Below are 14,557 nucleotides of genomic sequence, written 5' to 3'. Positions count from 1 at the left end.
TACGCATTTCTCGTAGTTGAGAGTCAGATTATATTTTCCAGCAATGCTCAAGAATCTGTCCAGATTCCTATCATGTTCCCTCTGATCCCTACCGCACACTGTGACATTATCCACGTAAACAAAAGTGTCTTCGAGGTTTTCATCTGAGATGATGTCGTCCATAACCCGTTGGAAGCAGTTACTCCATTCGTGACACCGAATGGTATCCTTCTGAACTGGTAGAGGCGCCGCCCCTGCCTGGAATGCAGTGTACGGTTTGTCTTCCTCTCGGATGGGAATTTGATGATAGGCGCTCGCAAGTCGATGGTACTGAATACCTTATAATTGGCCACGCGTTCGACCATCTCATCTATGCGCGGCAGGGGGTAGGCGTCGAGTTGGGTGAAGCGATTGACCGTTTAGGAATAATCGACAACCATCCGTCTCTTATGGTTCTGACTGCTGGTTACTAACACCTGTGCGCGCCATGGCGACCTCGGTTCTATAATTCCCTCCTCCAGTAATCGCTTGGTTTCTGGAAGTGATGAAATTCATGTCAGCAGTGGTATATCGCCGCGATTTGATCGCTATCGGTTTGCAGACCGGCGACAAGTTAGCGAACAGCTGGGGGACGTCACCTCCGCGGTGGTCAGCGCATTTAAAATTAGACGAGGCTTGCTTCCTCCAAAGGGTATTTCGATGCTCGTGGTGCTGCTTGAGGACATTATGACCCAGAATTACGTCTGCGCACAAATCACGAAGCACCAGCACCTTTACATCCCGATGCGTGTACCCTTTTACGTCCAATTCAACATTGCAGTACCCTCGTACGCGGGATTGTAGTGAGGTGGCGGCCATGCATACCGTATTGTCAGTCGGGTGGATTACCCATTTCCTGCCCTTCACTAGCGAGCTGTTGGTGAGACTTTCAGAGCTACCGGGATCAAGCAGTGCCTCAGCCATATGCTCGTTAATTCGCACGTTGATGATAGCCTTGGATAGATTCCCGGGAGGCTGCAGTCAATTTATTTTTGCGAGTAGAGAGCCGCAGAAGTGGGTTTATTCCTCCTTAGAGTAGATTTACATACCCTGGCATAATGCCCTTTCTTGTCGCAATTCATGCATGTGGCATCTCTGGCTGGACATTTTTGACGAGGATGCCTTTTGTACCCACAAAAGAAGCATTTACCGACCGGAGCAGTTGCTGAGGAGTTTGACGAGGTCTGGGTATCCGGCTCCTCGGGTGTTTCTCCATCCCTCATGTCTGGCTGTGTCTGTGCCAGTGGGGTTCCTTGGGTTCCCATCGTAGCAGCGTTCATGAGCAGCATCGGTGTCCCAAATGACTCAGATTGCTGCTGAGCCGTATCCATCGCTCGAGCCTGATCGACTACCTTGTCAAGAGTGGGTTGCGCTTTCTAGTAAGCGTTGCCGTATGTGGGCTGATCTGAGTCCTTGGATGAATGCCTCCCGTGTCGCTTCCTTTCGGTGGCCCTCGGCGCCTACGGCCCGGAAGCTGCAGTCTTTTCCCAGCTGATTCAGAGCTTGCAGGAACTGATCGATTGTCTCCCGGCTGCTTGCTTGCGTGTGTTGAGAAGATGTCGTATGTATACCTCGTTCTTGGGCTTCACGTAGAGCGCCTGCAGTACGTCAATCGCTGCTTCGTAAGTGTCGCACCCCGAGAAGAGCCTGTACACGCCGGGCGAGACATGATTCACGAGAGCGGCAAATTTGTCAGCTCCTCCGCGATGATGGTCAGATAGTGTGAGAAGGAGCAGAACCAATGTGACCATTTCATTTCTGCGTCAGTCGTGTTTGGGTCTGCGTCGAACCTCTCTGGTTTGTAGATCTTGTCCATCTTTGGTTGAGAGAGCCGAGAAAATCAAATGGAATAAATTGAAATGAGAGCGAGAGATGAACCTTCAGAGTTTAGGCTTTATTCCATTTGATTGGAGCCGCTTCTGTGGGCACACCAGGAAATACAGGTTCAGCTAGGAGTACATAAGCAGAAACGTATACATGTGCAGTTAACCATTGCAGACTAATCCGCGTAAGCACGGAGTTCGATATAATCTCCATTCTCACCAGTCAATGAGCACCTTCAGTTAACGAGCATCAAGTGGACAGCCGATGTCAATAGCAATGCCCCGGGGACAATCCACCCGTGCCGCAGAGACCTCCCCTTATACGCGAGACGCACAACATGTGATCCCGCGTCATGTCCCTTGATTCACGTTAATTCACCACACATATTATGAGACTAAGGATTCGTCAATTCTTGGGTGTCATGTCCCTGGTCTCTGTACATGCTCCGACTGAGGCGAGTGATCGCACCGTGAAGGACGCATTCTATGCCACGCTCGAGTCTGTGGTCAATCAATCAGTGTCCCAGGCGACATACACTTCTAGTCTTGCGGGATTTAAATGCATCGACTGGAACTGATAGGGATGGTTATGAGACGTGTGTTGGTCCCCATGGGTCTGGAACTGTGAACCTGAATAGCACCAAGTTCCTTGACTTTTCAAGAAGTTATCGACTTATGGGTTAATGGTTTCAGCGCCCACAGGCTTATCGCTGGACTTGGTATTCTAACGCTGGAAGTGTGGCAAAGTTGATTGACCATGTGCTCGATGATTGCCCCTGCAGGATGATCCAGAACTGCAGGGTCTACCGGAGTGTTCAGTTCCTCAATACTGACCACCGGCTTGTTGTAACAAATCTTAACGTGCACCTTAAATCCAGGAGAATGGTACCATCCCAGCCGAGGCTGGATGTTGGCAAGCTCAAGGATGAGAGGGTAGGTGAGGAGTTTGCAAACAGGCTGAGTGGAGATTTGGGGGGTCTTGGTGCTTTGGGGGATCCTGAAGAGTTGTGGAGTGCCTTCAAGACCACCGCCCTTGATGTTGCCAGAAGATGTCTTGGAACTCACCGGAGGGCGGAGAAGAATTTTTTCTCTCTTAAAGCGACACTGGATACCATTAATCAGAGTCGCAGGGCCAGGCTGAATGGCAGAGCTGAGCTGTTCAGGGAGCTGAGACGTAAAACTGGATGTGCGCTAAGGGTGGACAAGGAGGCCCATGTACGAGGAATCTGTGAGGGGGTAGAGCATCACCTGTGGTCAAGTAATTCTCGTCCTGCTTAGAGTGGAATTCGCAAATTGCGTTCCTCCAAACACGTCCTTCGATGTACTGCAGTTAGAGCAGAGGATGATGGTCTCTTGACAGAGGAGTCCAAAATGAAGGCCCGCTGGGCCAGTTACTTTGAGCGCTTGTACCAGGCTGATGCACCAGCTGTCGAGTTAGACATGAGCGGTGTTACAATCCCTGTTGCTGACCCACCAATCAACTGTGGTCCACCTTCCTTTGTGGAAACACAGGCTGCGGTAAACCGGTTGAAATGCGGTAAAGCTCAAAGGATCTGTGGCATCCATGCTAAACTTCTCAAGGCTGGTGGAAATGCTGCACTTGTGTCATTGCATGCAATTCTTTGCTCTGCCTGGAACACAGGCATCATCCCAACTGACTGGAAAAGGGGCCTTATTGTCCCTCCCTCGAAAGGGAAGGGTGATCGCCAAGACTGCAACAACTTCCCAGGGGTGACGCTGCTCTCAGTGCCGGGCAAGGTCTTTGCTCGGATATTTCTTGATTGTGTTCGCCACCATCTGCCCGAGCACCAGCGTCCAGAACAGTCAGGCTTTACACTAAAGAGGTCAATGATTGACCGTGTCCTTGCTCTTTGGGTCCTCACTGAATGCAGGCCAGAGTTTCGGCAGGGGCTGCTTGCAGCCTATGCTCATCTCTGTAAAGCATTTGATTCAGTGAATCGGGATGCCCACTGGAGGATTCTTGGTCTTCGGGTGGTGCCACCAAAACTGATCGATCTGATGTCTGAACTATACTGTGGTACTGAGAGTGCTGTGAGATGTGGTGGTACCATCTCTGACTTATTTCCAGTTGTTACTGAAGTTCGTCAGGGGTGTGTACTGGCTCCCACACTTTTCAGCATTTGTATGGACTGGATTCTGGGGAGGATGTGGGAGAGATCAAGCTGCGGTGCATCTTTTGGGAATGTCAAGATCTCGGACCTTAATTTCGCAGATGATGCAGTCATCTTTGTGGAGACTCAAGATATCCTTTTGGGGGCCGTCGAGGTGCTGAATGAGTAGTTGGAGCAGCTGGGATTACGGGTTTCCTGGGTCAAAACTTAGATCCAGGCTTTCAATGACATCTTTGATGCTGCTATCCTCTGTGTACCTGTTTGTGGTAAGGATGTTGAGGTCGTGGAGAGATTCACTTACCTTGGCAGTGATATTCATGTCTCTGCTGTCTGTGAGCCAGAAGTCAACAGACGTCTGGGTCGGGCCTGGGGAGTCATGGATTCACTGGATCATGGGGTGTGGCGCTGCCAGTATCTGTGCGGGCGGACGAAAGTCCAAGTCTTCAAGTCCTTGGTGGTTCCAGTCTTGCTTTATGGATGTGAGACTTGGACTCTCACCAGAGATCTGAGACGAAGACTTAATTCCTTTGGTACTCGGTCTCTTCGGAGAATCCTTGGCTATCGCTGGTCGGACTTTGCGTCCAACGAGCGGTTGCTGAGACTCAATTGACATTTGTTATCTACATTGTCTGTGAGCGTCAGCTGCGGCTGTATGGACATGTGGCTCATTTTCCTGACGCTGATCCTGCTCACCAGATTCTCTCTGCGAGGGAGCCTCGTGAGTGGAGGAGACTAATGGGCCAACCACGTGCTTCGTTGTTGTAGCAGGTTGATCTGCATCTGAAGCAGATGGGGATGGGCCAGGCATCTGCCTGGGGGATAGCCAGATGGAGGCCCCTGCAGTACCGGCAGAAAGTGGATGCAGTGACGCGCTGCTCTGGCGCATGCTCCCATACCTGACCTGACCTGTACTTGAACATTTCCAACAAAAATGTAGCCAACAACCTTTCTGTTCCCTTTGTTATGTTGTCTTGATCTGTTCTGTGTCCTAGCTCTTCCATGAGCCTTGACCATGTACTGTATAAAAAAATGAAAATATGATAAAACTCAATCAAAACAAATGAGACATCACTTATGAACTCATACACAATGAAATTATTGCATTTCAAATACATCAAGAAAACTGCAAAATTGGCAAGATAAATACCTCTTCATTGGCATATGCCAGCTTTTCCACCAGCTCTGGATTTGCTAACAAACTCTTAATGTATTCGGCCACTGAGAACATAGAGCAAGAAGGAGAGGCAGAGAATGAGTGAGAAATTATCAAGTATGTAAAAGCTAATCAAAAGTTGAGCAATAAACCAAAAATACATTTTTACTCTTCCACGAGGTTCGATTTAGATACAAAAAGGAAAAACAAAGAGCTTTACTCTTACCTGTGTAGGCCTGGACACCATCTGCTCTCGCTTTATCACGGTTCTGAAGATCATTGGTGATTAGCAGAATTTCAATCGGCAAATCTGGGCCCAGGTGCTTCTGGTACCAGGCAGCTGCCACGCGTATTGCTCGGTCGTTGCGGTCATTCGCCGTCTCTCCCTTTTGTATTTCCACATACGTTTCCCTAGGAAAAACTCCTAATAAATGGTACTAAAAAAAAACAAAAAACATCTGTATCCAAAATATTGGAACAATACAAACGATTGACAGCATTATATTCGGAAACATATGCAAACTACCTCGATGACTGAAGATCCTGTGCATGAATGCATGTTAAGATATAATCTCCACCCACTTCCACTAATCCTTTCCTTTCCTCAATCAAACAATTCCTGGACTAAACATTTGTTCATCCCACACCTGTGGTGCTCATTAGTGAAGGTGTAGAATCTCTTTGTGGGGACAGCAATTATATCTTTAAGACGCTTGTACACTGGGGCACTGCGGTGTCGCACTTCCTGTAGCACCGTCTGCATCACAATGGCATTTTGGATCACCGATGCCTCCAAAAGGTCAATCTGCAGGAGATGCATACCAGCATAACATGCATTATTAGTGGAACAATCAGGCTGATATGCACACTCGTCTCTAAGCTGTCTAGCCTGGGTTTGAATCCTGGCTCAGCTATAAACTGTCATCCAGGTGTTCCACAGGAGGGCGCTTACATTGATGTGTGCCGTCCCTCGGATGGACATTAAACGGGAATCCCGTCTGCCGGCATTAGTTGATAGACATTAAAGATCCCACGGTGTCTTTTCTGAAGAGTAGGTGGGTGATCGCTGGCACCATGAACAAATTACAAATTCCTACCTTAACAGGCAGAGGGCACTGCACAGCTGCACTCAGTGCCCTCAGAAAATTTTGCTATCCAGAATGAAGAATAAGAAGAACAATGAATCAGGATACAAAATACTGACCCTTGCACCTGCTATCTAGAAACTTTGTGAACCATATTCAAAGAGAAAATGAATAGAAGAAATAACATCAATCTGGGAATCAAACACAAGCATTTTGGTTTCTTTCTAAATACCTAACATCGGAAAAAAGCAACTTGCGATCACTTGAGAGCAAAAAACAAATGCACTTGCACCTGGTGTAAAACAATGTTGGTGTCAAGGATGATGTAGTGTGGCCGAGAGCAAAGCTCGCTTTCAAGTAATGGCTCAGTTTGAAGCAAGATGGATCCTGGCTCTCTGGGGCAGCTGGAGCACAACTCTGAACCACAGCCAATGTCATCTCTCAGGTAATGCTCCCGAACCACCTTCACAAAACCACCCGCCCGGGTCTTTTTAACAAAGGTCTTCGATTTCAGCATCGCAATCCTGGGGTAATGCCAGCTGTGGAAAAAATAATAAAAAAAATTACACACACATACATATACAAATCGAACCCCCAAACTTTACGAGGCAGCAGTGCACAGGAGTCCCATCACATCACTTGCTGCACAACCTGGTAGCAACAAGTGTCGTCTGTAACAAAAACAAATTGTCTCTGCCCTGCTTAGCACCAGTCAGGAATAATATATTATACGAAGGGAGCACGCAAGTTTCTGAACACTGGCGTTGATGCCCGGTTGCAGATCACCATCTACATTTCCAAAGGAATGAGACATAATTACTCTTTTATGAAAAATGTTTTTCGAGTTTTGTTTTTGTTTTTCCTGAAAAACAGACCGTAGTGAACACAGTCATGTTAAAAGATTGTCCTTTAAAACCCTTCTTAACTCTGTCCTTATGAAGGGGGACAGACAAATACACACATATACATATCCATCCAACCATTGGGACCATACTCTGTGCAGAGCGTTGGTGCTGTCTAAGCAGTCTCCTTGGCGATTGGACACAATCCAGGACAGGCCGATATATATATATATATATATATATATATATATATACATATAAATAAAAACATATATATATATATATATATATATATATATATATATATATATATATATATATTGTTACGGCTGTGGAAATTCGCAAACCACCATTCAGGGCCCGTAGGTGAGATAACTCTAAGTGCATGTGTAGTTAGCCCCAAACCCGTTGTTTAGAGGGAATTTATGTGATTCATTCGGGCTGTGACGCTTTGAGATAGCCGTTTTTCTGTTCTATCTTTATTTTGAACCAACCACGTCTCAACCGCCACCCTCACAACAACCACCACCATCTTCGCCACTACCCCCGCTGACGAACGCCATCCTCCACGGTCCACACTACGACGGTTTCCGCGTTGGAAACCGTCGAGAACGCAAGGAGGGAAAGAAGAAGGCACAACGATGGTGCGTGGATTTTTCCCGCCTATTTTTCCCGTCTGACTTCCCCGCGCTTTGGAGTGGCTGAAGAGTGATGCAGGTCAAAGGTGAGAAAAGGTGGGGGCCTCTTTTTGGGGGAATAATGCTCTGGCTCCAAGCCAAAAAACTGACGCCCTTGGCCCCCGGAAGAAGCAGGGTGGAGGGAAAGCGTGAGGGCACGCCCCCTTCAAGAAGCTTCTCCAAGAAGCTCGAAGGGAGGCGGGGCGGAACACGGGGGCGGAGTGAAGGGCGGAGCCCCGGGCTATTAAAGTCGGACACGGGCGGAGCGCTTTTGGGTTGGTGCTCTGGCTCTCTTCGTCCTCTTCCTGTCTTCCGGCTCGCTCGTCCTCTTCTCTTCGTGGTGGCTGCTGGCCTGGTCTTTTGTGGGGCGGTCCCGAGACCCCGCTGGCGGGATGGAGCGTCTTCCATTCCCCACACCGCGACCTCGAGCAACCACGTTTCCCCCACCCCTTCTATCCGCGCTAGAATAGCGCTGGAAACTCCGTCAGTGACGTCGAGCGGCCAACACGTGCCGGCGCGAGGCACGCCGGAGAGGACTTGCCTACCACGCCAGGGCACGGAGTCGCGGCCAGGCGCGACCACGTCGACGGACGTAGGAGAGGGACTTGACAGCCCAAAGGGAAGTCACCATTTCTTTGAGGTTTTTGTATGGATCTTGTGGCGCGGTGTCTTATAAAGTAGAACTGTGTAAGTTTTGCCGTGTGTATGCGTATTCGGTTGTAACTCTGCATCGTTTCTTTTGTTTTCTTGATATAGGTGCATTTTGACTGTTTGGCTATATATGTGTGCTTTCCGTGTGTCGCGTAATAAATGTGCATTGTGTGAACTGTTTTCCCGTTTTGCTTCGTCTTTTCTTTATTGACTCTCCATCCTGCTTCACGAAAGGGTTCGTAGTGGGCTTAATACACCCGATAATTAATCGGAACCATCGAGGCCGACGATAACGCCGCTCGGTTATCCCGATAGCACGGAACGGACCGCTTAAGCGGTTCGTGTCCAGAGTCGGCCTGTGGCGAGGTACGATCGCCCGGTCAACCATCCGCGCAGGTACTTAGGAAGATCGAATTTGGCGAGCAACCCTATCCTGCGCGGGTGGGCAATTGGCACGGTCGTGGTGGGGTTAAACCCCCACCCGTGACTGGCTCCCGGCGTTGTTCCGAGAGGGTCACAACGGAATTGTCCGTTCCGGTGGGCGAGGCGGCCGCCATTCGAGTCGAGCGGCCGATCGCACGAGGGCGGGCGCGAATTCGCAACAATATATATATATATATATATATATATATATATATATATATATATATATATATATATATATACATATACACATACACACACACACACACACACACACACACACACACACACATACATACACACTGGGCGTAGTGGCGTGCGCCTGTAATCCGGCTACTCGGAGGCTTGGGTTGGAGGATCGCTTGAGGACGGGTACTCTGCACTGGGCCGTGCTATGAGAGGGTGTAGTGCAGCCCGGAATCATGGCGAAACCCAATCCTTATCCCTGTGTCATAAGAGGTGACCAGGGTTGCGTCAGGAAGGGCATCCGGCGTAAAACCTGTGCCAAATGAGTATGTGGATCATAATGGATGATCCGCTGTGGCGACCCCTAACGGGAGCAGCCGAAAGAAGAAGAAGATATATATATATATATATATATATATATATATATATATATATATATATATATATATATATATATATATATATATATATATATATACACACACACACATACAGTCATGCGCCACTTAACGATGGGGTTACATTCTGAGAAACGCGTCGTTAAGCGACGTCGTCGTTGTGCGAACATCATTTTTTTTTTCATTTTCGTTTTCGAACATCGTACTTACACAAAACTAGACACCGAGGCTATATGGTGTAGCCTATTGCTCCTCGGATACAAACCTGTGCAGCATGTTACTGTACTGAATACTGTTGGCAATTGTAACACACATCCAAGAGAGACGGAAAACACGTTAGTTTTACCTTTGTGCTGTTCATGACGGCCATCGGTGTTGTTAGCAGCACCTTACAATCTCCTCTCGCATCAATTATAAAAAGATGAATAAATAGCGTTTGGACTTTATAAATACTTTATCATTGCATCGATGTTATAATTCATAAATGAAGAAACGAGCACCTGTCGATTGTTATCTATATTTTCGGAACAGTGCGATTGTTTAAAGAACTTAAAAAGCTTCACTAAAAACAAACTTGTGTTAAAATTTCGACAAACAACAACGATTTATTCGTGGAATTCTTCAATTCAAAGGTAATTTACTTGCTAGAAGGTAAACGTGCAAACATTGGTTCAGTTTGAAAGCCGATTTCCTGGAATTCCGATTTAGCACGACCCTGCTCTTTTCGCGATGACATTTTATGGACCTCAACGATTGCATTGTAACAGGGCCACACTGTCGTTTATTATTATTATGAGGTATTATGTACTGTACAGCTTACAAAATTGTATGTGCTATTTTTATACGACTGGCAGTGCTACGTCGGCTACATCACTCGGCGATAGGAATTTTTCAGCCACATTTTTTTTCAGAGCTGGCAGATCCGTCGTATATGCGATCCGTCGTTGCCCGGAATGTCGTTAAGCGGCGCATGACTATATATATATATATATATATATATATATATATATATATATATATATATATATATATATATATATATATATATATATATATATATATATATATATATATATATATCTTCTTCTTCTTTCGGCTGCTCCCGTTAGGGGTCGCCACAGCGGATCATCCATATGATCCGCATAGTGATTTGGCACATGTTTTACACCGGATGCCCTTCCTGACGCAACCCTGGTCGCCTCTTGCGACACAGGGATCATATATATATATATATATATATATATATATATATATATATATATATATATATATATATATATATATATATATATATATATATATATTGTTGCGGATCTGGGGTGGCGGGATTCTCACCCGGTCCGAGGCGCCACCCTCACCACCACCGTCTCCGGGATTTATAACGCCGGCCGGCTCAGCACAGGCCTCGGGTCACGCGCCTTCAATCGCGATATCAATGTAATCCTTGTACCTTGCCAGTTGGGGAAATAGAACCTCTGGTTATAGACTGGTTGTGTCAGATGCCGAGCGTTTTCTGCCAGTCTGTAACCATTTTGGTTTTATATGCCAATCAAACGGATCGTTCCTCGACGCGACACAAATTAATCCATAGCGGCAACTTCAGACGAATGAACCAGATTTATTGGGGAACATGGGGGATCACAACACAAGCAAAATTCATGACAATGGTTTTATTAACAATCCTCAACCCGTTCTTAACTAGGGAACCATGGTCTACAGATTTCGAGAGGGTCGGTACCGAAATTTGCCTTATACAACACGTGCAGACAAAGACAAACAGCATGCATGCAAGACAAGACAGAGTACTTGGTGAGGTTTCATGGACGAGAGGACAGTGTCAAGAGCACGAATGTCGATCGCAACAGGTGGATGTCCACGGATTCGAACTCCCAGCTCGAACCACGCCGCGTAGCAAGATGACGCTTGTCCTTTTGTCGCAGACCTCACACACGTGGTCTCTGCGCGCTCTGGCCCCGCGCAATGTCGACGGCACAAGTGCGCCAGATCAACGATGGGCCTCAGCCGATCTCTCTCCAGGGTTCAGCATACAAATCCAGGCCTGGCCCGTTCACAAGACAAGGCCCCAATCGAGGTGCCAGACTCCGCAGGCGGATCGACAAACGTGTCTAGCCGTGAGGTGAGTAAGTATGGAGGCTCCGCGTCTCCTCTCCTGCCTTCCTGCCTCGAAGCCCGACCTCCGCTTCATCCTCTCAGTTCCTCTCTCTGTCAAATCACCTTTTCTTTCTCGGCCGATGGCAGACTCGACGCTCAGGTGCAGCGTTCTCTTCGGGCCAATTCACCACTGCCTTTCTTTTTCTTTCTCGCCTCGAAGCCGGCTGCCGTCCCTCTCACGGTAGAATCCTCGACGTGCAGGTCGGCTCAGCGTCTCTCCCGGCAGATCCAACACTGTGCCTCCTTCGTTCGCTCGCCTCAAAGCGACTCAGAGCACGCCTCGAGAACCCGACCGTTCTTCACACATGAGGAGGCCTTCTCTCAGCGACTCTGTTTTCCAAACTGAGAACTCCTTTTTTCCCTTTTGTTTCTCTCTCGCTCGTTCCACGAGCAAGCCTCTGTCGGCGAAACCGACAAACTCCTCCCCCTTCGTGTCACTTCCTCCCTCTTGCCAGACCCTCTCTCCAGGCCACACCCCCTCAGCCAACTGGGAGGGGCCCATCCCGGGATGGGGTAGGAATAAGAGTGATCTCTTGTTTCACCACAACTGTACGAACATAAAAACAGTCTCTTACACCTCCCGACACACATATAACGTCCCTTTTACCACACAACCTAGCTAAACAGGCATTTAATGGGGGATCTGAGCTAATCCTATATTTAATAGTCCAATAAGGGCCATTTCCGTAACAATATATATATATATATATATATATATATATATATATATATATATATATATATATATATATATATATATATATATATATATATACATATCCATCCATCCATTGGGACCATACTCTGTGCAGAGGGTTGGTGCTGTCTAAGCAGTCTCCTTGGTGATTGGACACAATCCTGGACAGGTCGATATATATATATATATATATATATATATATATATATATATATATATATATATATATATATATATATATATATATATATATATATATATATATATATATATATATATATATATATATACTATATAATGGCGTTTTTGTCTGAAGAAACCTGTGCAGACTATTTGAAAACTAATTGTTGAAAATTGTCTGAATGTTGGAGAAACATGAGGTGTACTCATTTTGAGACCTGCACCGATCACTCACACACACGGACGGACACACACACACGGACGGACGGACGGACGGACGGACGGACGGACGGACGGACGGACGGACGGACACACACACACACACACACACACACACACACACACACACACACACACACACACACACACACACACACGTTAGAGCAGCACGAATAGAGGAGTTGTAGATGCTGGTAACAGGTTCTCAGCAGGTGCAGCAGAGTTCAGCAATAGAAATGAAACATTTTGTTATTAAACATTAATGGACATAAACCGTGTAAGCTCAGGTTGATCAAAGATTTAAACATGAACCGAGTAATCTCAGGTTGATCAGAGATTTAAACATTAACCGTGTAATCTCAGGTTGATCAGAGATTTAATCATGAACCGTGTAAACTCAGGTTGATCAGAGATTTAAACATTAACCGTGTAAACTCAGGTTGATCAGAGATTTAATCATGAACCGTGTAAACTCAGGTTGATCAGAGATTTAAACATTAACCGTGTAAGCTCAGGTTGATCAGAGAATAAAACATTAACCGTGTAATGTCAGGTTGATCAGAGATTTAAACATTAACCGTGTAATCTCAGGTTGATCAGAGATTTAAACATTAACCGTGTAAACTCAGGTTGATCAGAGATTTAAACATTAACCGTGTAAGCTCAGGTTGATCAGAGAATAAAACATTAACCGTGTAAACTCAGGTTGATCAGAGATTTAAACATTAACCGTGTAAGCTCAGGTTGATCAGAGATTTAAACATTAACCGTGTAAACTCAGGTTGATCAGAGATTGAAACATTAACCGTGTAAACTCAGGTTGATCAGAGAATAAAACATTAACCGTGTAAACTCAGGTTGATCAGAGATTTAAACATTAACCGTGTAAGCTCAGGTTGATCAGAGAATAAAACATTAACCGTGTAATCTCAGGTTGATCAGAGATTTAAACATTAACCGTGTAATCTCAGGTTGATCAGAGATTGAAACATTAACCGTGTAAACTCAGGTTGATTAGAGATTGAAACATTAACCGTGTAAACTCAGGTTGATCAGAGATTGAAACATTAACCGTGTAAACTCAGGTTGATCAGAGATTTAAACATTAACCATGTAAACTCAGGTTGATCAGAGATTTAAACATTAACCGTGTAAACTCAGGTTGATCAGAGATTTAAACATTAACCGTGTAATCTCAGATTGATCAGAGATTTAAACGTTAACCGTGTAATCTCAGGTTGATCAGAGATTTAAACGTTAACCGTGTAATCTCAGGTTGATCAGAGATTTAAACATTAACCGTGTAAACTCAGGTTGATCAGAGATTTAAACATTAACCGTGTAATCTCAGATTGATCAGAGATTTAAACATTAACCGTGTAAACTCAGGTTGATCAGAGATTTAAACATTAACCGTGTAAGCTCAGGTTGATCAGAGAATAAAACATTAACCGTGTAATCTCAGGTTGATCAGAGATTTAAACATTAACCGTGTAATCTCAGGTTGATCAGAGATTTAAACATTAACCGTGTAATCTCAGGTTGATCAGAGATTTAAACATTAACCGTGTAAACTCAGGTTGATCAGAGATTTAAACATTAACCGTGTAAGCTCAGGTTGATCAGAGAATAAAACATTAACCGTGTAATCTCAGGTTGATCAGAGATTTAAACATTAACCGTGTAATCTCAGGTTGATCAGAGATTGAAACATTAACCGTGTAAACTCAGGTTGATCAGAGATTTAAACATTAACCGTGTAAACTCAGGTTGATCAGAGATTTAAACATTAACCGTGTAAACTCAGGTTGATCAGAGATTTAAACATTAACCGTGTAAACTCAGGTTGATCAGAGATTTAAACATTAACCGTGTAAACTCAGGTTGATCAGAGATTTAAA

General features: G+C 45.6%; 1 protein-coding gene and 1 pseudogene across 5 annotated transcripts in view; one reads left to right on the top strand and one right to left on the bottom strand.

Moving 5' to 3' along the window:
* Window positions 1-14,557, bottom strand: part of DIS3 (DIS3 exosome endoribonuclease and 3'-5' exoribonuclease) — a 61,517-nt gene that overhangs the window by 44,113 nt on the left and 2,847 nt on the right. For all 5 annotated transcript variants that reach the window (XM_085859835.1, XM_085859833.1, XM_085859832.1 and 2 more), the window contains exons 2-5: window positions 6,504-6,750; window positions 5,774-5,931; window positions 5,353-5,537; window positions 5,121-5,191 (exon numbers count right to left, since the gene is read on the bottom strand). In XM_085859835.1, coding sequence (XP_085715961.1) covers window positions 5,121-5,191; window positions 5,353-5,537; window positions 5,774-5,931; window positions 6,504-6,728 — 639 coding nt within the window. In that variant the 5' untranslated portion in view covers window positions 6,729-6,750. The remainder of the gene's footprint in view (window positions 1-5,120; window positions 5,192-5,352; window positions 5,538-5,773; window positions 5,932-6,503; window positions 6,751-14,557) is intronic.
* LOC147011098 (signal recognition particle RNA) lies at window positions 9,106-9,246 on the top strand (annotated as a pseudogene).

Source organism: Eptatretus burgeri, chromosome 16 (assembly GCF_056783735.1).
Source record: "Eptatretus burgeri isolate ZD-2024b chromosome 16, Ebu_testis_v1, whole genome shotgun sequence".
In the NCBI taxonomy this organism is placed as follows: Eukaryota; Metazoa; Chordata; class Myxini; order Myxiniformes; family Myxinidae; genus Eptatretus; species Eptatretus burgeri.
This window is presented reverse-complemented; position numbering and strand designations above follow the sequence as displayed.